The following is a 27560-nucleotide window of genomic DNA, read 5'->3' on the forward strand; positions in this document are numbered from 1 at the left end:
TTAAAGAGGATTTGTCTTTATTCATAACAAAATCAATCCAATAACAAGGTCATTTTTGTTTTGAGTATAATATTGATGTTGTCATTCTCAGGTGGAACTACAAGTGTGTGGATCTCCTGAGCTCCATACAGACAGACTACATAGGCACCAGCTACAAACTTATTCAGTTCAGTGTGTATGGAGTGGCCGCTAACTCTGTTTACTTCATAGACAATGTTCACATTGGACGTGCAACGAATGCTTTGGATCCTAATGGTGAATAGGAATACGTTTTAAATAAGTTTTACATTTTATTTTAAAGTGGTCTTTTTAAATTTAATGTTCTATTTTCTCTCTCCACTTCAGTTATAATCCACAGAAGAAGACCACCTGCTCTAGCCAGTTCAGGACTTTTCTTTTCAAACATAATTGTGAGCAAGCAAGCAACTGCTTCACAAGTCAGCTATGAGATCACCGCGACACCTTACAACTGTGGCTTTGGTGTCCTACTGTTTGAAATAGGCTTTCTGAAGGTAAGTTACAGTTAAAATGGAAATCATTCTACAATGAAGTGCTTGAAGTGCTGGAGCCTTCTGATTTCTCTTATGTGACAGGAGATAACAGAATATTTGCTTGTCATAAGATCTGTCTTTGACATTTGAGTTATTGCTATATATGTGAATCGTTTCCTGCAGATTGTGTGCACATAATTGCACAGTTAACGGGTTAGTTCCCCCTAAAATAAACATTCTGTCATCAATTACTCAACCTCATGTTGTTTCAAACCCATAAGACTTTTGCTTATCTTCAGAACAGAAATAAAGATATTTTTAAGGAAATCTGATAAATTTCTGTCCCTTCACCTAAAATCTATTCACCCAAAATTCTAATGCTTCAAAACATTCATAAAGAGATCATAAAACTAATCCATATGAATCAAATGTCTTCATTTGTGTTCTAAAGATGAACGAAAGTCTTATGGGGTTGGAACAATATGTGGGTGAGTTATTGATGACAATTTTTATTTTTGGGTGAATTATCTTTTTAAGAGATCCATGTAAGCCTTCCATATTCTCAATCTTCAGATTTAATTTTTTGTCCTACAGAAGTTAAACAGCACAGCAGACCTACTGATTCAAAGCCAAGGGAATGCCACTGTCACTATTATGCGCCCTCAGAAGGCCAGCCCCCCTCTTACAGGAACCTTTGACGTTGAGTTCTTAGCCCAGCGTGTTGAAGGTAAGCATGTTGGCTGTGGGTTTATCTGTTACTTTGTTGTGTAGTTGCTGGAAGTAACTGAATCATGTAGTACATGAAATTTCCTGTTGCAATGCAGATTCTTGATGGCAAACATTGTTTATTTATTAGAATAGCGAACTGTACTTATTTTTACATAAAACACAATCTTTCAAGAGATTATCTGTTTTTTTCATGTTGTACATGTGTTATGTGTTCCCAGGCCTGGCGGTAGACATCAGCGCTGCGGACCTGCAGTACGCCCTGCAGGGGATCCCAGAGCTCGGCCAACTGCAGGTGCAGAGATATGGAGACTGTAGAGGCTACAGGTGGTACATCCAGTGGCTCACCATCCCTGGAAATCAGCCTCTGTTAAAGGCAAGAAAGAGTTCAGAGTGCTATTACAATAAACTGAGGTGGGGTTTGCAAGACAGCAGGGGAACCGCTAGTGAGCAAATGCTAATGAGAATTTAATAAAAAAATGTAATTAAAAAAATAAGTCAAGTCACCTTTATTTATACAGTGCTTTATACAATTCAGCAGCTTTACAGTGATAAACAGTCAGTTCAGTGTTGATTCAATTCAGTTCAATAATATTGATGTTGAAAACCGAGTTGAGTTGATGATGAGTTTTCATTTTGAAAAAAGTTAAATCAGCTATAAATGTGTGTAATTGTAAAATGAGACCCACTTTATATTAGGTGGCCTTGCTTAACTACTGTAACGCTCAGGTTCTAGGAAGATGAAGACCAAGAAGATGAAGATCACTCAGGTTTTAATAATAAGATACAACTTACAAGCCGACATGCAAAACAGTGTGCTCTGTTGCACAGACAATACCAGCCACTGAACAGAAAACAAGCAGGAACTTAAATACACAGGTGATTAACTAAAATGATGAACAGTGATGAACGTGACCAGTGTCCATGGTGACAGATTGTGGCGGGAAAATAGAACAAAGGAAGACATGTGACCAATGATAACAAACAGAATGTCCATGAAAACGTCTCTGGTTATGTATGTAACCTATGTTCCCTGAGAACAGGGAACGAGACGCTGCTTCAGCTGACGCTACGGGGAACGCCTCCAGCGTGACAGGTGCCTGATATCACAATTACAAAACGTCAATCCTATTGACCGGCGACAGCCTATGACGTCATCAAGGTGCAACCAGGAAGTATAAAAGGGCGCCTTGCCAACATGACAGTATCTAAACGTCTGAAGGGACTGTTTGGCAGGCAAGCCTTGAGGCATGGCAAAGCGACGCAGCGTCTCGTTCCCTGTTCTCAGGGAACATAGGTTACATACGTAACCAGAGACGTTCCCTTTCGAAAGGGAACTCGCGCTGCGTCAGCTGACGCTACGGGGAACGATATACCAACGCCGCCATGCCGAAAGGAGTGCATGCCCACTGGCAGTGACAACTGTCAGGACAAGCAAATTCAACTGAAATGCCTGAACCACTCCCCTTCTGGTCACATTAGGCTGTCAGTGACAGCGCTCCCTACGGTCAAAGCCCAAGCTATAAACCTGAGAAGGAACCTTCGCATACCATATGAAGCCCTACCCTGGCCGCTCGAAGGCCTGGAACCAGCCCATTCGACAGAAGGGGTTCCTTTAAGGGAACGTGGCAAGGGGACCCGAGGGAACCCGTGCCAGTCACTATTCGGGAAGAATTCACCGAATGCCACCAGGGAGGCCTGACCTAGCGACCTCTATGTGGGACACATCAGTTTGGCCAACCCCTGTCTGTGGGGTTGAGCCTCTGGTACTTGCCTCCGGAGAGACATCCTGCTAGGGTACTGCAAAAAGGCAGTGTCCTCCACCAGCCGGACCTCAGAGACGGGTTATCCTGGAGAGCAGCGCCTTAGCGAAGTGCTTTCTAACCCTTGCTAGCGAGGGGAGTTTAGCCGCTCGATCCTAGGATCTACCAAGCATTTATTTTAAAACGTGCTCAGGAGGCCGAACAGGCCTACAGGCTGATCCTTGCTGGGAGGCCTCGAGGGGCCTACAACCGACGGATCAGTGCCAAGCGGCTATCAGCTCACAGAAGACTCTCACTTGAGAGGAGCTCCCAAGCCTGCCTGGTAGGTAACCATGCTGTAGGCGATCTATGAGAGTCCCTTCCTGTAGGGACCGCATAGTAGCAGCGTCGTCTCGTCATGCTAGGGTATGAACACCGCCTTCAGGTGCTACCAGCTAGAAACCGGCGCCTGATAGCAGGTGACCACCAGCTGTCAGCGTAAAGCCAGTTATGTGTTCCCACCCGGGGAACTCGTCCCCCAGGGAGGCCAGAAGGGGCCTCCACCTGGTAACCTGTGCCGACTGCTCGCATGTCCAAACCACGGAGCTCGCCCTCAGGGAGGCCTAGCAGGCCTACCACCTGACCGCAGTCGAGCTAGCCCTCGAGGTAGCTGGGAGAACAGGGACTCGCTCCGTCAGGGAGGCCTAGTGAGGCCAACCACCTGTTTAGTCGTTGGGCATTCCTTCAGGGAGGCTTAGTTAGGCCTGCCACCTGACAATAGGTGCGCTAGAGATAGCTTTTTCACAGTGACTAGACTCATCTAGTGACTACGAAACCGGAACATGCCCTTAGAGGAGGCCAGGTGAGGCCTACAATCCAATAGCGAATCCCCCAGGGAAGCCCGTGCCGCTTGCTTACCTGTTAGCAACCCATGCTACCATGAGGTACCGGAACTGGGGACCGGGGAACGATCTCAGGGAGGCTCGCCACCTACCACCTGATAGCAGAACGTGCTAGTCCTCCAGGGAGGCCTAGTGAGGCCTACTACCTGCTAGCACTCCTTGCTCACCGCCACAGAGACTGGGAACCGGGAACTCGCCCTCAGGGAGGCCGGGTGAGGCCTACTACCTACTAGCAGCTCGTGCTAGCCATCCAGTGACTGGGGCCCGGGACCAACCCCTCAGAGGAGGTCCAGTGAGCCTGCTTACCCCACAGCAGGCCCTTAGGGAGGCTTGGTAGCGCCTACCACCTACTAGCAGCTCGTGCCAGCCGTCGAGGGACTAATGCCCAGGAATACCCCCTCGGGGGAGACCGGGCAAGGCCTGCTACTCACAGCAGGCTCTCAGGGAGGCCTGATGGGGCCTACCATCTGAGCCAGGGTAACCCAAAAACGGGAGCCTACCCCTCAGGGAGGCCTGGCAGGGCCTACCTCCAAATAGGAGGTCTGCAGGTTCTATGAACCCTGCCACGGATAGAAGAAGGCTGGCTGCTGCACCCGGGCTGACGGTAGCTGTCTGCTGCTGACGAAGAACTGGACATCCAGTTATCACCTGGGGACTCATCCCCAAGGAGGCCAAAGAGGGCCTACTGGTTGACGAGGTTTCTGCTGAAGTTGACGTCGACGGAAAGAATCCTCGGGGGCCCACCTATGGGCCACGACGTCGAGACTCCCTTGTCCTGGAGTCCGCTGCCCAGACTGCCCAAGCTGGCTACTCACAACCAGCTGGCCTTCATATGCCCGCACTTGGGGCTGGCTCCATCCCAGAGGCTAAAGGGCCTCCGCGATAGCGCAGTCTCACAGGGCAGTGCCTACAGACATGAACCTAATCACATTGCCAACAGCAGTGCACTCAGCAAACAAATGCTTAGGAACCCTCTAAAGCGAGGGGAGTACAACTTACGTCACCTGCTTCAGGGCGGCCGCCTTACTTTCTCATACAGCGGTCTGCCGTTCGTGCAAGGACGTCAGCCATTGGTAATGCTCGGGCCTCAGGGGAGCATTCGATCAAACCGCCACTTTTTGCAGAAGGTTGCGATGTTCAGCTCAACCCGAGCCCTAAAGAAGGTGGAGCAGAGGACATAGAGCAGAGGGTAAACACATCATACAAAAATGTAACTCACCGGCCGTACCATCCTCCAGGATGAAGCCGGGGGCCACCAGAAGGTGGTGGCCACACCAGCTCTGAAAGGCATGGCACAGCAAAACTAAAGTCTTATACGCACACAGCGAAAGACGCTCAGCCTGGCCCCACGACCACTGGCAAGGTCGCTATCCCTGCTGCAACACCTACACTGCATTACTAAATAACCCCAGAACGCAGAGAAGGGGGCGGGCCTTGGCCGGACTACTCTGTAATAAGAGGAGGCTGAATCAAGTTTGCAGAAAAACATGCACTGTTCTTATACTTAAAGAAAGGCCTAGGGCGACAAACCTGCTTTTAAAGGAAGTGCCCCCCATCCTTAGCAAAGCCTAGGCCAAGTGGTGCGGTGCTAAACCTGCACTAGATCTACCCAGGGCTCAGGAAAGAAATATTATCACCCCTTACATAAACAACGGGGCCCCGAAACCCATTTAAAAGCCCAACAGGGCTGGGCGCAGATCTCACTACAGCTCACGCATTAGTGCTTAACCCGGTCGTAATGCTACTTTATACTTAGAGCTAGGAAAACAACAACTCGCCCCCGCGCGCCACAAGCCCGCAAGCAAGAGCGGCAAATACAAACACTCACATAAGTGATAGAGATAACACGGAGAGGCGGTAGATCTCTACTAGCTAAAGTATAGCATTATGCACAAACATATAATGTTGCAAAGAAGATCGTTCTTAGCTTACTCACGGGGAGCTGCAGGCCCTGCTATGTCCATCGATGTTCCGTTATCCCCCGAGCCCTCTCAGGAGAGCGAAAAACGGAGTCCTGAAAACATTAGTAGAAAATGTTTCACCTTTCTCGAGGGGGACTCACCACTCGCTCTTCTCGGCGCTTTAAACCAGCCATCAAGCTAGTATACGACCTCCATCCTGAGGGGGGCGCTTTCACCAAACAAACCAGGCGGGCCGTCAGAATCTTACATTTTCTGCTCATCATTGGCCCACCGGCCTGATGTAAAGCGCCCAGGGGAAAGCACAGGAGGAAGGGAAAAAGGCAGCGCTCATCTGCGCGCCCTGGGGGGCGGAGTCCGCTGCCTACGCTGGTTCCGGTTACCAGCACCGGCTTCCTTCCTCTTCTTGTTTCGGGTGTCCCGCCTTCTCTGCGCACCAGTCCTCCACGGAGGGGGCGCTCGAGAGGCGACGCTGGTTCGCTGGTCCCGTCTCCAGTCCTCAGATCGTGACGGGCCAGGACACCCGGCTGCCTGGGCGCGGTCCCGGACCTCAGCGGGATGAATGTTTTGAATGCCGCCGAGCGCGCCTTCGCCTCCCTGAACTTTCCGACCACCGCCTCCACGGAGGTGCCGAAAAGTTCAGAGGGCGAAACCGGGGCATCCAGGAGAAAAGACTTCTCTTTCTCCCCGATGTCCGCCAGGTTCAACCACAGATGTCTCTCCGTGGCTACCATCCGCGCCATCGAACGACAGATGGCAAACGCGGTTTGTTTGGCAGCCCGGAGGGCGAGATCCGTGGTCCGGCGCAACTCGGTCACCGCATCAGGGGTTAGTCCCTCCCCCTGATCGAGGTCCCTCAGCAGGTCCGCCTGGTAGGCTTGTAACACCGCCATGGTGTGTAAAGCTGCCCCAGCGTGACCCGCTGACATGTACGCCCTGCCCTTCAAACGTGATGTTGTCCTAAGAGGTTTGGTCGGCAGGGTGGGAGACCTCAGTGTCGATGGCCGCCCAGAGGCGAGATAGTTCGCAAACGTCTCGTCCACGGGCGGCAACGACACATATCCAGCCTCAGCCAGTCCCTCGACATCAGCGAAGTTAGCTCGCTGATGCCGATGGATGGGGGCTGAATAAGGCTTCTTCCATCCCTTCGAGATCTGTTGATGGAGATCTGGAAGAAATGGAAGACTCCCGGGAGCTGGGCAGTCATGAGCGGAGAGAAACCGGTCATCCAAACGATTTGGACGCACGACCTCTCTCCTCGCGCGCTGCCACGGCAGCTGCAGTCTACCTGCAGCGCGCTCCATGACCTCCACCAGCTCCCCGTACATGGGACAGGATGGATGTGAGGTTTCAGCCTCAGCTGACTCACCAACCTCTTCATCCATCCTTTGCTCTGTTGGAAGAGCCGCAGACGAGGAGGAGGAGCTCAAATCCCGCTCCTCCTCCGATGTCTGCCCCTCGTGATCTGGATCGTCATCTGCGAGCACCACACCAGTCTCCAGACGACGAGCCAGATCCATCTGGGAACCCCAGGACTTCAGACGCCGCTCAGCCTCAGCTCGAGCGGGGCTGTCCCCAGATGCTGAACTCTCTCCCCTCGAGAAGAGAGCCAGACGAGAGTGGAGCGTCTTCAGGGGAAAACGCTCGCAGTTTGCACAGGAAGCTCCCTCGAGAACTTCCCGTGCATGCTCCTCACCCAGACAGTAAACACAGAGTGTGTGTGTATCCTCAGGTGTAAGATACCTGGTACACGGGTCCACACATCTGCGGAAGTGGCGTTGCTTCTGAGCACACTTCATTCTCTCGATTGTAACTTTCTGACGCTTTACGTGAAATCGGCAAACAGTCCCTGAAGACGAAAAGATACTGTCATGTTGGCAAGGCGCCCTTTTATACTTCCTGGTTGCACCTTGATGACGTCATAGGCTGTCGCCGGTCAATAGGATGGACGTTTTGTAATTGTGATTTCAGGCACCTGTCACGCTGGAGGCGTTCCCCGTAGCGTCAGCTGACGCAGCGCGAGTTCCCTTTCGAAAGGGAACTAGATTAAACGTGGTTGTGACAACTACTATGTACTAACATTTAAATTAATCATTTGATACAATGCACTTATTGTGTACATACATGTTTTTACATTGTACTTACATTTTAAAAATGTAATTACATTTGTAATTCATTTCTGTAGTTACATTTATAATTACACAGTTGACACTTCCCTTACACCTAACCCTACCCTTAAACTTACCAATACCACCACACCTGTCCCTAACTTTACCTGTATCCCACCTCAATATCAGCAAAAGTGTTTTGCAATACAATATGAACAAAATAAGTACATTGTATTTAAAGCCACCTATTATAAAGTGAGATCATAAAATATGTTCAATTGATATTCTTAAAATATATAACACAACTTTATTTTTCCAATTCAACATGGAAAGCTGTGTGCAACCCATCTTACTTGCATTTTACTGCAATGTGAAGTGAAAAGGTGAAAAAGACATTTCAATCAATCATCTTATTTCTAAAGCACGTTTAAAAACAACACAAGTTGACCAAAGTGCTTTACAGACCCAACATTACAAAACATAAACACATGCACACCATAAAACAAAACAAAGCATTAAACAAACATAGATTCAACATAGATTTTAAACACTCAAAGGAGTCACAGGATTTAATATGTAGGGGGAGGCTATTCCAAAGATGCGGAGCTGGCTCCCACCGCAAAGGCGCAATCTCTCTTGGTTTTTAACCGAGATTTGGAACATTTAAAAGAAGACTTTGAGATGATCTTAGGGGTCTAGCAGCACAATAATGCTGTAATAACTAGAGATACGCCAGAGTGACAGTGGCATTTGTGAGGTCAGGCACTGATGTTGGCCTGGCTCGCAGTCTCCGTTCTAATTCATACCAAAGGTGTTCTATCGGGTTGAAGTCAGGACTCTGTGCAGGCCAATCAAGTTCCGCCACACCAAACTTGCTCATCCATGTCTTTGTGGACCTTGCTTTGTGCACTGGTGTGCAGTCATGTTGGAACCAGAAGGGGCCATCCCTAAACTGTTCCCACAAAGTTGGGAGCATGAAATTGTCCAAAAGGTCTTGGTATGCTAAAGCATTAAGAGTTCCTCAGTGGCTTTACACCACTGCATCTGATGCTTTGCATTGCACTTGGTGATGTAAGGCTTGAATGCAGCTGCTCAGCCATGGAAACCTACCATGAAGCTCTCTACGCACTGTTCTTGAGCTACTTATATGCACTGTGCACCTCAGCATGCGCTGACCCTGCTCTGTGATTTTACGAGGCCTACCACTTTGTGGCTGAGTTGATGTAGTTCCCAATTACTTCCACTTTGTTAAAATATCACTAACTGTTGACCGTGTAATATTTAGTAGGGAGGAAATTTCACGAATGAACTTCTTGCACTGGTGGCAACCATTACAGTACCACGCTTAAATTCACTGAGCTCCTGGGAGTGACCCATTCTTTCAAAAATGTTTGTAGAAGCAGTCGGCATGCCTAGGTGCTTGATTGGAACACCTGAATTCAATGATTTGGAGGGGTGTCCCAATAACTTTTGTCAATATAGTGTATATACATGGGCAAGCCTATGTAAGCCTTTAAATGGAATAAGCAATTTAAGAAATGATTCCTGAGCACCACATTAGCATATTAAAATGGTTTGTGAAGAATCAAATGATTCTGAACTTGAGTAATAACTACTGAAAATGAATTGCTGATTTTACTGTCTTTTTTATCAAATACTGCAGCTTTGGTGAGCACAAGAGGCTTTTTTCAAAAACATCAAAAATCTTACAGACCCCAAATTCTTAATCCGTAATGCATATCTTCATTGACTCAAAATTTTTATTTCATATCTGGCTGAATTAACATTTTTTGATAATGTAAACCAGATCAATGCTTCCAATGTGGTCGGTGTGAACCCTTCATTGACATCATGGAAGAACGACCAAGGAGGCCTCTTCAAGCAGAGAATTATGGGAGACTTTCTGCGCGTGCCTACAAATAAACCACAGGTGCATTTCTTACTCACTTCAATAATGTTTTTCCAACATGCATTGGTCATATATATGCAGCTTGTTTTTAAAGGTTCTTCCTCATGTTACCTGATGCCGTGTAGTGTGCAGATTTCAATATTGCTACAAAGTGGGTCAGTTAAAGGATCTGTCCGGTTGTGTTCTGTTTGCTCGGTTTGAATATCCACTGTTCTGGGGATTTTGCATGTTGAGAGGATTGGATGAACTTAAGACTGAAAGGTTTATTTGTATAATGACTAAAGGTTCCTTATAGTTTGAATGTGCATGATCCTATTAATATTTAATTTTAGAAGTTCTCAAGAATGCATTACATACAAGTTTATTGGTAAAAGGGGTAAACATTAATACAAATTTTATATAAATGTAAATGTTTTAGATTTTTTTATTTTCTATTTTAGTACTGCATTGGGTGTTTTTTAAATGTAAATGTAAATGTAAACTTAAAGACCATTGTAATATGTGTTTTCTGAAGCAAAACCAGTTGAGAAACACAGGTTCAGGATGTCAAATGACAAAAATCTATATTTCTTTTCTTATCTTTAAGGTCGAGGTTTTCATCAACGGTATTCCATCAAGGTGCTCAGGGGACTGTGGTTTCACCTGGAGTGAGTCAAAGACCCCAACAGTGACCAGGATCTCACCTACAGAAGGTAGAGTAAATGATCAAGTCTCAGACAAAAGCTGTCATCTCTATTCATGGTGGTTTTTAGTGGTTTATATTACTGATATAACTTGTCTTTCAGGATCCAGTGGTCTGGGAACAGTTCTTACCATAACTGGATCTGGTTTTGATGGTGGAAACGTCACTGTAAAGATTGGAGACGTGGAATGCTCTGTTCTACAGCTTACCAGTAAGTTAAAACCCAGTAATGTCATAAAATAATTGTGCGCACACAGAGAGACGTATTTCAGAGAGTGTGTGAACACAGAATTTAGTTATCTTTCGCATCTCCTTGCGCTTGAATAGATACATACACAAAAATGTGTCAAAATATCAGGGATGCCCCCTAATAGTCGACTAAACGTTAGTCATCGAGAAGAGGCTTAGTTGACCAAAATGGATGAACAGAAGATGATTATAACATTTTGACCTTCATCATTTTATAATGGATACACTTTTTTGGGGCTGCCATTCACTGCCATAATGCTTCTTTTAGCGAGGATATTTTTTTCATATAATTCTAATTGTATTTGTCTGAAACAAGAACTTTGTTTTCCCATTTATTGACTGATACCTCTTCTGTTTCCATGTTGAGAGAAATCAGGACTTCACGTAAATACGAGTTTCCAAAAATTGCACATGAACGCCCTCTGATGTTGTGTTTACCACTGGGAAGTTCGGAAATAATTTTGATACCCAAATTCCCAAGATGGGCGTGTCATAAACTTTAAACATGGTGGCGGGGAGAACTACTGTGGCTACTTTATGTATTAATCTCGATATTAATCAATGTCTTTGCTGACATTGATGATGAAGACCTTCGTTGTTGCCAAGAGCATGACAAGGAAGATAGAGAACCAAATCAAACTTTAATAGTAAATCCACAGCAGGTAGGTGTGCGTGAGGGTGTAGTGTGTGCAGGTGGGAGCCAGGAGGGATGCCTGGGAAACACAGTGCTGCTGTGACTGGGCTGGTGAATGGAGATTGTGACAGCAATAAGCAAAAATAACTTTAGATAAACAAAACGTTTTTTTTTTCTGTAATCCAGAAGCAGCTGATTTGTTTGAGCTGCATCCTCTACTGTGCAGGCGTGGATTTGCATTTCCTTCATCCTGATGCTTATTTATTTCACTTTTGGTGTGAAAGGGTGTTTACATTTGCCAAAAATAAAACTTATTTGGTTTTAAAAAACAAGCAAGCAATCCCAGCCCAGGTGAGAAAAAAATAACGCAAAAGTAACATATTACTTTCCATAAAAAGTAACTAAGCAATGCAATTAGTTAGTTTTTTAGGGAGTAACACAATATTGTAAGACATTACTTTTAAAAGTAACTTTCCCAAACACTGGTCTTAAGTGAATGTAAACAGTTGAGAAAGAAAATAAATGTGTATCATTATATTGGATCTGTGTGTCAGTCACAGGTTGCACGAAGATCACACAATAATGAAGATTGGGTATAAGCACAGTCTTTAAAGGATTAGTTCACTCCAAAATGAAAATTTCCTGATAATTTACTCACCTCCATCTCATCCAAGATGTTCATGTCTTTCTTTCTTCAGTTGAAAAGAAATTAAGTTTTTGGAAGAAAACATTCCAGGATTTTTCATCATATAATGGTTTTAAATTGCAACCAAAATGCTGAAGGTCCAAAGCGCTTCGATGGGCTTCAGAGGCTCTGCATGATCCCAGATGAGGAATAGGGTCTTATCTAGTGAAATGATCGGTCACTTAAAAAAAAAAAAAAACCATATGAATATACTTTTTAACCTAAATTGTTCATCTTGCGCAGCTCTGCAAGGTGCTAAGGATGACGAAATCACGTCGGAAAGGTCACGTTAGACTTAGTACCAACCCTGTGTTTTCGAAGCGCTTGTGTGAAGACTAATACAAACAGCCTTTACGCAAGATTAACAATTTAGGTTAAACAGTATATTAATTTGTATTTATTTTTTGAAAATGACCAATCGTTTCGCTAGATAAGACCCTATTCCTCATCAGGGATCACGCAGAGCCTCTGAAGCCCATCGAAGTGCTTTGAAACTGCATTGATTTGGACCTTCAGCATTTTGGGTGCAATTGAAAACCATTATATGATGAAAAATCCTGGAATGTTTTCTTCCAAAAACTTAATTTCTTTTCAACTGAAGAAAGAAAGACGTGAACATCTTGGATGAGATGGGGGTGAGTAAATTATCAGGAAATTTTCCTTTTGGGGTGAACTAATCCTTTAATAATACTCAAAAAGGTAATATAACATAAATAGATGAGACCGGACACACACAACTGAAACAGAGCAATTTAAGTACAATGGCAAACAAGGATGATAATTACACACACCTGAACTGAATGACAACTGAAATCTGTAACCATAGTAAAAAATGAGGAACTCAAAAAGGCAGGGAAAACAAAGTCCAAACAGAACAGAACCTTGACACTGTGCAAGTTTTAAGAGGCTTATAGAGGCTTTCAAGCCTTAAAAAGATTGCACCATAAAAGTGTTGCCATAACACAACCTGTACACCATATTCCAAGTCTTCAGAAGTCATACTATAACTTTGCATAAAAAAAAATCATTATTCACTTCTTTATGTGAGTAAATGTCAGAATCTGTATACACTATTTAAGCAAACATCTGATCAAAGTATTTATTTTTGTTTTAGATACGTCTATAACCTGCCAGGTCGGTCCTGCAAGCGCAGGTGTACAGCCAGTCTCTCTGAGTTTCTCTGTGCTGGGAAGTGCCCAATACCAAAATAACAACAGCTTCACACACCTGTTAGGAGTGACTTCCATAAACCCCACAACAGGAAGTGTAGCAGGTACATGTAGCATCACAATTCTCTATATACAGTTCTGCCAGAAAGACTCGGGAGAATAAATACTGTGACAATTATCCATTTATTAACAACCCAGCAAGCAATAAAGTATATTGGCATAGGCCCCGTCCGTAGCTCGCAATCTGAGGGTCCGGACTCTGCATATCCTGCCTGAAGACGAAGGCAGAGGCGCAGCCGACCCCCACGTGAGGTATGGAAGGGACCATCCTGGTGGTGGTGGGGTGGATGTAGGGAAGGATTTGACTTGGAGGTGGTGGGGAGGATGGCGGTGAATGGGAGCGTCAGCATCTGCGAACTCAGACATGAGTAAGTACCGATCTTTTATACCCAGGTATTTAGCATGTGATTGGATAGATAAAATTAAAGTGACATGACAATTAAGTCTTCCTGGCAGAACTTACGCTAAAGCTTCCATTATATTGTAACATAAATATTTTTTATATTCACTGAAGTATTTGATGCTTGCATATGTCTTTCATACATATTGTACATTGGGGTACAAAGGTCTATTTATTAAAAATGCTTCTATTTCATATTCTGGATTTTTTTATTTTTTTATAAAAAAAATGATATCAGCAGAACTATTTTAAATACAAGTTGAACTGACACATTACTTTCAAAATAGTATTTGGTGTGTCCAAAACCTGTTTACCTTTGCTTACTTACAATTAGCTACTAGCACGATCTTTTTCTGTATTGCTTCACAGGCGGGACGATTCTGACCGTGTCAGGCTATGGATTCAGTAATGAGACCGCAGTCAACATTGGCACTCAGCCATGTAACATTATAAAAGTGGAACTTTTCCACCTGAGGTGCATAGTTCCAGCTGTAAGTGAAGAACTTGTTTTCCCATGAAGATTTGGGGGAAACAGGGTTATAAAACGTTATAAATGTTATTATTATTAATATTGTTTTATTTGTATTATTAACAACTCCTAAGGCCGAATTCACTAAATATTTGTCCCATCTTTAATGGAATGTCATTTAAAAAAAATACATCCCCATGCTCCACAACTTGCCTCTTAGAGCTCTAAAAAGATTGGACATTTTCACATGCAAATTGCACTTAGTACATAGAATTTGCATTTTTCCTTTCGTGAATCCACTATTGAGACAGCAATAAACAGCAAATCTAAATAAACATCATCATTGGGCACAACACAATCTTTGTGAATTCCCCTCCTTAATTTACCTATGTTTAAAAAAAAAAAAACTTATGCTGTATAATATTGAATCCATGAAACTTTTATACAATAATCTTGTGTATGACATCAATCAGGGATCACAAGGTGAACAGACAGTAACACTGACCACGGCAGAGATGACAGCAGTATCAAATGGCTCTTTCACGTACAGCACTTCTCTGACAGCCTTAATCACATCTGTGAGCCCACAAACTACACCAGTATTCGGTGAGATATTAATATTTAGGAATTTGGTAGACGCTTTTACCCAATTCAGTGCAGATATGTTTAACAGTTCATGTATTCCCTGGGAATTGAACCCAAGACTAGAAGCTGGGCCCTTTTCATTGGACATTATATTAGACCCAGACCGTGAAATTAACACGTACCCTGGATTGCTTTAGATGTTCAAATATGTTTTTCAGTACCTATTCATCTTCTCAAAATTGGTGCCCTATAGTTGGTCTCATTCTATGTTTGCAAACAGTCAACAACTGATTGTATTTCGATCTGAGATTTAGAGCTGTAATCCGATACTCTGCCTGTTGAATATTTTCTATTCTTAGAATAGAATTCACTTGCCTCAGTTTACAAGAATGTTGAGTAGTAAGTAAGGATGAATCAGCTTTCTGTGTGTGTGTGTGTGTGTGTGTGTGTGTGTGTGTGTGTGGACTGGTAATCATCACGTTATGGGGACAAAATGTCCCCACAAAGATAGCAATATCCGAAATCCTCATCCTTGTGGGGACATTTTTAGGTCCCCATGAGGAAAACATCTTATAAATCAGACTAAGTGATGCTTTTTGAAAATGTAAAATTGCAGAATGTCTCCTGTGAGGGTTAGGTTTAGGGGCAGGGGCAGTGTAGGGGGATAGAATATACGGTATGTACGGTATAAAAACCATTACGCCTATGGAAAGTCCTCATAAAACATGGAAACCAAACGTGTGTGTGTGTGTGTGTGTGTGTGTGTGTGTGTGTGTGTGTGTGTGTGTGTGTGTGTGTGTGTGTGTGTGTGTGTGTGTGTGTGTGTGTGTGTGTGTGTGTGTGTGTGTGTGTGTGTGGGAAAAAATTTCCAGTGACAGGTTTTCTTTAGATCAGCAGCTGATTGGTGGAGAGGAGACCAAGTGATGAAGCTAATCAGTATGTGATACGCCGTGTTTATGATACAGCGTGTTTATGATAACGGCGTGTGACAAAAGATAATTCCACTAGCTTTAGCTGATGTCACGCAATCAGAAAAGCCGGTTTGGGTGCAGTGAAGGACAATCAACAGTGTGACATTTCTTAAAAGGATCCATCAACAACACTCTAATAATAAAAAAAAAAACACTCTAATCTAAACAAGCTCAAAAATCACAGCAATTTTAATATCAAACTTCCTCATTGTCACCACCCCTCACAATCTTACTAGAACAGCTATTCATTTTACCCTGTTTTCACTTATCTTTTTTGATAAAGGGCACAGGATTCTCACCATCTTGGGCACACATTTTGAGGCACAGGCTAATGGCAGCTCTGTTTTGATTGGTGAAGCTGAGTGTGAATTGCTGCAGTGGACCAGTGAAAACATCACCTGCCTGTTACCCACACTTCCCCCCGCTATGTACAATGTCGGTGTGAGAGTCGGAAACCAGGGTTACCCCTTAACCAGGTCTTATATCACTTACTATACTCTATTATATATCATTAAATATCATACTCTATATGTAAATATATTGTTACAACTGTAGAATAGAGCTGTGCATCAACAGGACTTGTGCATTATGACATTTAATTAAAAGTGAATCTTTTTGATTAAATGTTTGTTTGTGTGCAGTGCTGGCGTTAATACCACCATAGAGTATGTTCTAGAGGTCACAAGTTTTTCTCCATCTCTGGGGTCTTTGTATGGAGGAACCACCATCACTATCACCGGCTCTGGGTTTAGCCCTGTCGCAGCCGACAATAATGTCACTTTAGGTAAGATAAGGCTACTATGGAAAAAATGTATTTATCAACATTCTTTAAAATATTTGATTTACTCTTTGATCTTTAACAGTGTATTACTGAAACCAATCCTTTTTGGATCATTAGTACTGTAGTAATAGTTGTGCGTTTCATACAGGGGACACACAATGCAGAGTGACAGCCACTTCAGATCATCAACTTGAGTGTGTGACCCAGTCTAGAGATAAAACACACACTGTGACGAACCAAGGTTTCCACCCGGGTAATATCTCTTTACTTTTATCTCTTTTTCTGTCACGCACACAAAACCTGAATACATCAGAGACAGTGAAACAATGGACTGTACATTGACACGACTTATCAAATACACTAGAGCTGCCAGCAAAATTTTTTTGTGAAATCCTTAGCAGTTAGTCCTGCAATACCAGGTTTTTTTTTTTAAAGAATAAAAATTTCATTTAAAAAGTAAAGAAATCATAACGCTTTAAAATAGGTTCACATATTTTACCATTAGTTTTTAGTATTTTTTTCATATCATTTATTAATCTTTATGTTAGTTAATAAAAATACAATTGTTCTTTGCTCATGTTAGTTCACAGTGATACATCTTTTGCCCCCAGTTTCAAAGACAAGTAGGGCTGTGCGATTAATCCTAATTAATTTTCATTTTCAATTTTGGCTTCCAACGATTATGAAAACAAGATAATCGGCATGAAACGATAATTGTGCTGCTGCCACATTTCGTCCTGCGCACCTTCCTTTCCTTCACAACGGTCCACTTTCGTTCCTCCCTAAAAATCCAAATTTGTCATCCAAATAAGTGAGTGTTGTAAAATGCAGTCTATTGTTGCTAAAATGTGGGACACACCTGATATTAAACAGTGTTATGAAAAGCGTATTATGCTTTTTTAAAAGCAACTTAAATGTCCTAAATGAAGTAAGGCTTAATCTAAGCCTTGTCTGTGAAACCAGCTCTGAATTTGAAAAGAGCATTATTACAGTAAATATTGAAATAAACATTAATAAATGCTTTAGATTTGTTTATTGCTTATGTTTTTGTACAGTATTTAAGTAATGCTAACGAATTAGAGCTCATTAAAAAGTGTTACTGAAAAATAAATGGACATTTTAAGACGTAATGGAAAAGGCTGGAGATTATAATCTTAATTTAATGAAAAAGTTAGAGAAATTAATAAAATCTAAAAAAGGGATGAAAAATAAAACCTAAAGTAATGAAAATCTCATGGAAATTATATATATATATATATATATATAAAACTTGAACAAATAAATGAACAAAAGCTTAAAAATGAATGGAAATGAAAATGGTCCTGAAAAAAATCATGGAGATATGTACAGTCCAAATATGTGTTCTAATTATGCTGTTAAATACTGTTTTTGAGGTGCAAACGATAATTATTTTATTAATCTTGTGTGGACAATTTGTATTGTCATAAAATGTGCAGCTGTGACTACATGTGCTTGTTTGTCCACTTGCATACATTTAATTACATCATATGTGTTCAGTGTACGGTCAGGGTTACGTCTGGAGCCCCTCTGCGATAATGGCCTCGGTGGGGGACACAGTGGTTTGGCGTTGGGACGCACCAGCTTTTGTGGCCGGACTGGGCTACAGGGTCTTCAGTGTGTCCAGTCCCAGCAGCACAGACTATGATGGCATTGCTTTCAGCAGTGGAGTCACCCGAACCGCCAAAGGTACAAAAACTACAACAACTACTCTCCGATAACCTATTAACACAATCTAATGTACATTAAGCTGACAAACAATGCTACACAAACTATTTGTGAGAAAAACATTTGCTTGAACACCATTTTGTTAACTAGTCCTTGCTTAAAATTGCACTTATTCCTTTTAGCCTTATTCTTATAAGAGAGCCCATGTAACTATGAATCAAAAACCATGAACCATGAATATTAAAGGGTTAGTTCACCCAAGAATGTCATATACACCTAGGATGGCTTGAGGGTGAGTAAATCATGGGCTAATTTTCATTTTCAGGTGAACTAATCCTTTAATATGTAAATAATTTGATGGTTTTCATAAATATAAACATCTTTATTAAATATAAATACTTTAAAAAAATACATTATTCTATAAGCTATCAAGTAACAAGACAATACATTTTTTTTGTTTGTTTCATTTATAATGTTTATTTATTTATCAGTCTAAGGTAGTTTTCCTGGACACAAATTACTTGCATGAAGGTACTGTATAGTTACTCTGGAAAACAAATACATTGAAATTCAATTTAATTTAATTGAAACATTTTTTTTTTTTCATTTTTAAAAAAGTTTATATTTTTGCTAAATATTTTTCATTTTGTCACATACAGCACAATATTTTGACTCTGAAACAGTGTCGGTGGCTTTTGATTGTCCTGACCTTTAGGAGCTTTTGCACTAGGTAGTTCTAGGAACTTGTTACTCTCTGGTGGCTAGTTCCAGAGAACTAAAAAGTTCCCCAAAGAAGCTTTCCTGTAGCTCAAACAGTAGAGTGTGGCGCTAGCAACGCCAAGGTCATGGGTTAGATTCCCAGGGAAAGCAAGAACTTGAATGCAATGTAAGTTGCTTTGGATAAAATCGTCTGCCAAATGCATAAAATGTAAATGTAAGAACATTTTCCTAGTTGCATTCGCACCGCCAGTAGAAACTCTGAAGTGATGTAAGCCGCTCTTGTTGTTGTGACTTTTATTTTGACGGCGTGGCGTCTATTTATTTTGACTCCACTGAGAATGCCAGAGCCTGAGCACACAGTGCTTCCATTCTGCGTCTTCATTAGTTTACGACCTCTTTAGCAGTCCTGTCTAATACGTTAATAGATAGAACTGTTATACAAAGAAAGTAGACAGTATATGAAAAGTTTTTAGCGTTTGCCGTGTGGTTGATGCCCAATGTTTCGCTTGGTCCCCTTAAAGTTGCTTTGGATTTTCTCCTTAGCATAAAGGTCAAGAGGTCCATCTATCACTGTTTTCCATGTTCGTTTGTGGAGCAAATAAATAAGATATAATCTGTGTGTACACAGCTTTTTTTTAAATGGTAGGTGCTGCTGTTTTGTTCAGCCAATCAGCATACACTTAACTAATAGTTCCTATTGTGCTGGGTTAGACCCTCCTCTGACTCCTACTCTGAGCTAATTTGGTTCCCCCAAAAGGCATCCCTAGAACTAAAATCGTTCCCATTTCCTGCAGTGCGAACACGCCAGAAAGCGGGTACTTCCGCCATTAGTTATTAGAACTATGAAAAGGTTCCTCTGGTGTGAAAGCCCCTATTGTGACATTAGAGACTGGTCCTCTGGGAAATGTTATTAAATACCCCTGATCCAGATAAGAAAGGTTTGTGAGATTGTCAGATTTAATGAAGGGTAATCTCAAGGTGTCTGCTCTGTAATTAGCTATAATTCCGACATAATTACTTTACACACCAGTAATTGTACAAAGAAACATTAAAACAACAACAATATTGTGCTATTTTGTTAGACAATGTGTTGAATGCCTTTTGTTGTAGATGTTAAAGTTTGTATTCTGTAAAGAACTGAAGAGGACAATAAGAGCTGGAGGCGTGATGCTATTTTGTTTGAGGAGGAACAAAATCTGATCCTACTGATTCCAGCCGTAGCTGGAACCAGCTTCCTGAACAGATCAGATGTGCTCCAACAGTAGCCACTTTCCAATCCAGACTCAAAACACATCTGTTCAGCTGTGCATTTACTGAATGAGCACTGTGCCACTGTACGTGCTTTGTCCGAACTGCTTGCATTTTAATTTATATGCTTAAATTTAACTGTTTTTATTTTTATTTTTAATTATACTCTTTATTTTTATCTTTCAATATTTTCTTTATTTTTTATTTATTTTCATTCCTATTATAACTGTTTTAATTATCTTACGAATATTTTTATTTCATTTCTGTGTAAAGCACTTTGAATTGCCACTGTGTATGAAATGTGCTATATAAATAAACTTGCCTTGCCTTGCCTTACTGTTCTTGTCTGTTTCATTGTTAGGGTTTTTCGCCTATCGTTTCACATCTCCTGGAGTTTACTACTACAGCAGCGGTTACATTGACTCTGGCAACCAGAAGACACTGCAGGGCGTGGTGACTGTTATGCCTCTGGAGGAGAGCACAGTTGAGCTTCAGGTGTTTGTGACGGGAATACAGGCCTCTATGAAAATAGGTACAATGGCAACCTATATTCAAGTACTTTGACTCAAAATAACATTTAAATTTAAAATTTCAGCATAAGCTATGGTTTTTAGGTAAGGAATTGGTAAGTAAAATCCTCATTGTCATTTGTGTCCATTCCAGTTTCAGGACAAATGAACTCTGACTCTGACTGCGTGGCCACTTCAGACTGTTTTCAAGATCAGCTGGAATTTAATCACACCTCAGACGGTCACTACTTCAATTTTACTTCCTGCGCCAGCCCCACTGTGTACCACATTACGCCTGACCGTGGCACCACACATGACATCATCAACATCATTGGATCTGGCTTTAGCAACATTAAATGTGCAAACGAGGTGAGCTACAGTGGTCAGCCATGACATTAAAGATGCTGTATGGGATTTTTGGAATGTCCCAAACACCCGACAGATGTCACTGAAATACAATGCAAAACAAGAAAACGAAAATAACCTACCATTGTCTGATTTTGTACTTAAAATACCTAAATTAATCATTTCCAATTAGCTATCACAATCCATACAAAACTTCAGTGTGAACCACACATATGCATTCTTATAATCATATAACATATAACAAGTAAAGGTACATCAATTTCTTTTTGCTTGCGCATTGAAAGGGAGACGATTCTTTAGTTGGAGAAAAGGGCACATTTAGCGGTGTTTTCACCTAAAGAGCAAAACTTGCACAGATAAGAGCAACGATTTCACCTCTAGGCGGTTCAACAAATAATAAAGAGCAGTTTCCCTTAAAGGGGCATTTATTTATGTATTTATTTATTTATCCATAACAACCTGGTTGTCTGGAATTTTTCTTGAAACCCTAAAACACATTTTTTGAGATGTTAACAGATATGTACATCACTGAAAACAATAGCACTCAATACGTTTATTATCATGGGAAAATTCAAAATCAACTGCGGGGCACTGCACTCAGTCAGTGGTGAATTGCTTTAATTCATTCAGGAGCAGGACAATGGTTCCGCTGAAATAATTTCAGAGGCTCCTGGGGCATATGGCATTCCACAGCCACGGACACGCCTCTTGGATTGATGCATATGAGACCGCTTTAGCACTCTCGAGATGACCATGGTCTCGGGGCACATCGGGTGATCATCACATGGATCTGTTGCCGCTATGTGTGTGCGTTACAATGCAGCACGCATTAGTTTAGAACGTGATTAACTTACCTGTACAATAAGCGGTTTAAAAAGTGCAATATCCCGATCAATTTTGAGCATCCAGATGGCATAATCAAACATGTCTTGTGGAGAACTCTCTGAGTTTGCGTTTATTTGTCATTTTAACTGTTGGAAACGTGTGTGTCAGGAAATGACTTATCCTGTTGCACCCTCTTTAGGCCAGCGACTAGTCGACATCAAGCTTAAAGCGTCATGGCAGAGCATTAAAGTCGACTAGTCGATTAGTCGACTAGTCTGTGCAGCCCCTAATACCCATATGTCCGGGGAAGTGGCTTGCCATGTTTCCTTACCACTCGAAGATAATTTGGCATCCAAGTGAGACTCCAAGATGCATCAGTCATTCGATGTAACATCTCCATTCCTTCCTTCAGTGACCCAATGACATCTGTTCTGTTTGCCAAAAATATAAAAAGCGGGAAAAAACAAGACAAATCTATTATAATACAGTTTATCAGGGTATTAAATATTTATGCCAATATTTAATGTACTTTCACTCACTTTTGGGCAGTATGGGTTAGGAAAAAAAGGGGGGGAAAACATTTTTAAAAATGTCTTTTTTTTTTCAACCAAAGGTCAAAGTTGGAGATCGTCCATGCAGAATTATCAACAGCACCTCCACTGAGATTAACTGCCAACTCAGTCCTGACAGTGGAGCACCAGCGGGAATCCCCTTACCCGTAAATGTCCGAATCAACAACCTTGGCACCGCCATCCTGTCCATGCCAAAAGAATATGATCGCAGATTTGTAGTTCTACCCGTGGTTGATTCTGTCTTTCCCTTGGTGGGCAGCACCACAGGCTACACACGTCTCTTCATCTCTGGTTCTGGGTTCTCAAATGGTTTAGTTACGGTAGCAAACATTCCATGCAACGTGGTTTTCATGAACTACTCCCAAGTGGTGTGCGATACCTCACGATCTGCGGCTCGCAGGGGAAACGTCGCAGTTTATGTCAACTCCATCTCTTCCTCATGCAGTTTTGATTGCATGTTCGAATATTCCAACTCCATTGCACCGTACATCTCCACGGTGCTCCCTAACTCGGTTACTGGAAACGCCACCACTGTTAAGATCACCGGCAGTGGATTTGGGAACAATTCTGCTGATCTAATGGTATCTGCGGCCAACATTCAGCTGAAAGTCACAGAAGTCACTGATGATAACATCACTGTTTTAGTTGGTGCCCTTCCTGCTGGCATGCACGTCCTACAGGTGGTGGTCATGAGCAAAGGTCTCGCCGCCGGAGACGCCACCCTGACCAGCATAGCACAAGCCAGTGTCAACCCAACATCAGGCAGCATTGCTGGAGGAACTCCACTCTTGATAACTGGAAATGGATTTGTGGCAGGAAATACAACTGTGAAGCTCGCTAACTCCCCCTGCAGGATTTTAGATGTGACTCCAGACACAGTGAGATGCATGACACCTCCACATGCAGAGGGAGAGGTGCAGGTGAACATTAAGGTGGTTAATGTTATGTATCCTCCTCGACGTTTCAACTACTCTAGGGGACAAACTCCATACGTCACCTCTGTCAGTCCTATAACAGGTATGAATGTACATTCCATTTAAAAAGAATGTAATTAGTGCCATTTACTATGGAGTGCTGCAGTGATGACGTATTTTTGTAGGCCAACCCAAAAGTTAGCGTCCCCCTGGTTCCTTTGACAAAAATTAAACTGGATTTTTCCATTGGCTTTTGGATTGTTGCATAAAATAAGCCCTGTGTCCAACAAAAGTTTGGATTTGTACACGTTTTGTTCATAATAATCTTGATACTTTCACAAATGAACATCTTTTATGAAATGTAAAGAATAAATACTATCGCCAGAGGTAAATAGCTAAACATTGACTATAAATGCTTGCATGACTTCAATGTCACCACCATTAAGCTTCATAATTTCTTTTGGGTTTTTATTTGTCTCCAACAACCTCTGTAGTCCCATTTATCCACTTATTAGCAACCTCCTTTTTCAAAACAAGTAAAATAATGTAGAAAAAAAGAAGTGATTTTTATGTCATAAGTGTGTTGTAGTTTATGTCATAGAATAAAACATGAAAATATATTGAGATTGTGTTAACCACAGACCTTATTTCAAGCATTTAAACAAAAACCCATAAAACAAATGTAATAAATAAAAAACACATTGACTACAGGATGATGTGACCAGAAGTGCTAAAAAACTAACTTGTTTCCAGGGTTTGGCCTAAAAAAATACGTATTGAATATCACAACACATTGTAATAATATTACGGACATAATCCCTTCCTCATAGGTCCGGTTGGAATAGAGATCACTGTCTCTGGTTCTGGCTTTGGCACAGATGTAGCACTCGTCTTCTTAGAGATCGGCGGTGTGGCTTGTAGCGTGACATCCGTCACAGATACGCAGTTGCTGTGTAATGTTGGGGAACACGCAGGAGGAACTTTCCCAGTCATGTTCCACCATCAGGTCAAAGGTCAAGCCTTGAGTCAGTCTGTCTTCACCTATGAGCTGCTGCTGACAGGGGTCACACCGAATGAGGGTAATTAAAAAATATGTTAATATGCACAGAATAAGACAAAACTGACTAAAGTAAAATTTAAGTTAGGTTCCCTTTGTAAAGGGTTTATAAAGGTGTTTGTAAATGATTCATAAATCATTTCACAAATGCATTGTAAATAGTTGATAAGCAGTTATTGTTACAAACTTAGTGTTGATCAAGATTCACGAAGGTGAAGGAGAACTTGGAACAGGAACTTTTAATGACAAAAACACACAGAAACACTACTATACATGAATGTCAACCGAGAAACACTGAGGGAGAACTGAAGACTAAATACACAGGGCTAACAAGGTGATTGACTAGACACAGGCGAATGACATTACTAAGACAAGACACAGCAGGGACAAATTAACTAATGAGGGTTACTATGGGAACACAGGAGTGGCGGGAAAATTAACAAAGGAACATGTGACAGAATCAAAAACACAACTGGAGCCAGACAGACATGTAACATAGCCAAAATACCTGCCAAATAGTCGGCCATTTATAACTTGCATGTTATACATGCTTAATAAATGTATTTATTCACACTTATTTAACTCAAAACCAGATTCCTGATTTATTTCATGATGTAGTAAAACCAGTGAGACTGAAGGGTGTTGTATTTGTGCTTTTCTCATTAATATCTCATGACTGCCACTTTTCTTATTATGTTGCTTTCCAGAAGTTACCCATGATACTCTGCAAAAAAGTCATGATGTCATTCCACAGCAATGTATATAAACTATAAAAAATCAAGATTGAATTCAAATTTTATTAAAAAACAACAACATAACCATAACTTGATGAGATATTAATAATGAAAATGCAATTCCAGTATTAGTTACCTGTGAACCTTAATGTAGGGTGGACACCTGTGAACCATTTTTTACAAACATTAATAACCTGTAAAAGTGAAGAATTTTTTTTTTTAATAAAGGTTGATAAATTCATCTTGATAAACAATAAATCAGTTTTGTATGTAGGCATCATGACCTTTTTGCAGAGTATCATGGGTAAGACACAGAGTAACTCCTGGTAAGATCAGAAAAATGGAACTCATGAGATATTAATGAGAAAACCATACCATAAATACAACACCCTTCAGTCTCACACTTATTTTTTACTCACCAGATTTCTGATTTATTTCATGATGCAGCTAAAATAGTGAGTAACTACATTTAAGCATTAATAACATGCAAGTTAAAAATGTCTCACTATTTGGCAGGTATTGTGTTAAAGTCGCTCTTTTTATTCTTGCAGTTATAACTACTTATCAAATGCTTATAATGCATTTGTAAATGATTTATTAGTCATTAACTAACACCTTTATAAAACCTTTACAAGGGTTTAAATCAATCAATCAATCTTATTGATCCCAAACGTTTGAATGCTATTTTGAATGTATGGTACTTGACAAAAAACACGAAAGAACAGTGAAAAACACTAATACACTTTGCTGATGATGTCAATCAAACCTAAACTTTTTGGCCACATTTATCTGGCAACATTTTGGTTGTGTGACATAACCTCATGGAAAAACTAAACATTTAATATAAAATGCTAAATACAGATAAATATGAATTGTAATTTCTGCTGTGAATTATTGGCTGCCAAGAGCATCATTCCAAATTAATCAAAATTCAAAAGACGAACAAAACACTGAAAAAAAAATGTTTATGCACTTTCTTCCTGTTCAGCCTGTCTTGTAAATAACTTTGCATACTGTTGGGCCAATGAAGTTAATGGTAATATTAATAAATATAAAAGTTTGATTTTAGGGACACTTTTGTTATGTGTGATGAAAAAGCTGTGTCCTGAAGCAGAACTAGATGGGAACCACTGTCACACAGTGCCTTTCTATAATTGCTGTCATATTCACACAAGATTACAGAGTAATAAGACACTACATGATGCCTTTGCTCTGTCTTGTTGTAGGAAGTTACGCTGGAGGAGCTGTTGTTGCCATTCAAGGCACTGGATTTGACCCAAACATCACAAGAGTCCTTATCTGTAACAGAGAGTGTAACGTGCGCCTGCAGAACTCCACATCTACCCATCTGAACTGCGAGGTCCCACCCGACAATGGCATGTATCAGTTTAAAAGCATTGCGTATGTGTCTAGAAATGTTCAGTTAGCATAACAAGTTTTGCAAAAGCAAAACACGTCAGGAATGCTCAAACTGACAGACATCAGTCACTGAGAGACAAGGATAAATGTGACATCTCAGAAACAGGTCACAGATGAATAGAACTGAAATAAAGACTATCAGTCTGCCTGCATGCATCTTAATGACTGTTTTTATCTCTTACAGGAAGTGAAGCTCAGCATGCCTGCACAGTCGTAGTGATGAATGGAGGTGACACCGTCAACCTCACAAACAGCTATACTTACAGATCCTCTCTGACCCCTGTTATCACCAACGTTACACCACGCAGAGGAGGAACTGCTGGAGGCACCAGACTCACGATTACCGGCTCAGGTTTCAGGTGCAGAACAGACAAGAATTACATCGTATCTAAGGATGATAGAAGGACAATCAGCTACAGTGTTCATTGTTCACTGTGACATTATGTTTCTAAATATAACATTTATATGTATTGTACAGTACCAGTATTATTATTTTAGTATTATTTTATATACTATTATAGTTTTATTAATATTTTGAATATTTTATATATATAATATTTTATTTTTATATTTTCAGATTTATTTTTAATTAAAATCTTTAGTATTTGTATACACACACACACACACACACACACACACACACACACACACACACACACACACACACACACACACACACACACACACACACACACACACACACACACACACACACACACACACACACACACACACACACACACACATTTTTTCATGACATATGGGGGGCGGCACGTAGCCTGGCTCCGCCCTCCTACGTACTTCCGCTCAATTTTCATTTTCCTTCAGTACTACGTCTGGGACTGCGGTGTATGCTTAGGTTTTCCCCCGAACAATTTTTTACCGGTCCAATCAGCGAACAGAGGGAGTGGCTGAGAGCGATGACGTTGATGTCGTGCGCTAGTTTGAGTTGTAGTTCAGTAATGGCGGCGGTGAAAGATGCGAGTGTGTGGCAGCGCTGACGAATGTACAGTATGGCGTGCGAAAAG

At 41.5% G+C, this 27560-nt stretch overlaps 1 protein-coding gene across 1 annotated transcript in view; it reads left to right on the forward strand.

Moving 5' to 3' along the window:
- LOC307133461 (fibrocystin-L-like) overlaps positions 1-27560 on the forward strand; it is a gene marked incomplete at its 5' end in the record, with an annotated part of 76754 nt that overhangs the window by 10637 nt on the left and 38557 nt on the right. The window contains 20 exons of the mRNA XM_079828545.1: positions 92-255; positions 346-512; positions 1086-1218; positions 1439-1593; positions 9696-9818; positions 10384-10489; positions 10583-10690; positions 13162-13320; positions 14046-14167; positions 14619-14751; positions 15985-16177; positions 16343-16485; positions 16631-16735; positions 18001-18189; positions 20498-20668; positions 20806-21014; positions 22450-23425; positions 24153-24401; positions 26340-26493; positions 26721-26891. Coding sequence (XP_079684671.1) covers positions 92-255; positions 346-512; positions 1086-1218; positions 1439-1593; positions 9696-9818; positions 10384-10489; positions 10583-10690; positions 13162-13320; positions 14046-14167; positions 14619-14751; positions 15985-16177; positions 16343-16485; positions 16631-16735; positions 18001-18189; positions 20498-20668; positions 20806-21014; positions 22450-23425; positions 24153-24401; positions 26340-26493; positions 26721-26891 — 3930 coding nt within the window. The remainder of the gene's footprint in view (positions 1-91; positions 256-345; positions 513-1085; positions 1219-1438; positions 1594-9695; positions 9819-10383; positions 10490-10582; positions 10691-13161; positions 13321-14045; positions 14168-14618; positions 14752-15984; positions 16178-16342; positions 16486-16630; positions 16736-18000; positions 18190-20497; positions 20669-20805; positions 21015-22449; positions 23426-24152; positions 24402-26339; positions 26494-26720; positions 26892-27560) is intronic.

Source organism: Gobio gobio, assembly GCF_949357685.1.
Source record: "Gobio gobio genome assembly, chromosome: 11".
Classification (NCBI taxonomy): domain Eukaryota; kingdom Metazoa; phylum Chordata; class Actinopteri; order Cypriniformes; family Gobionidae; genus Gobio; species Gobio gobio.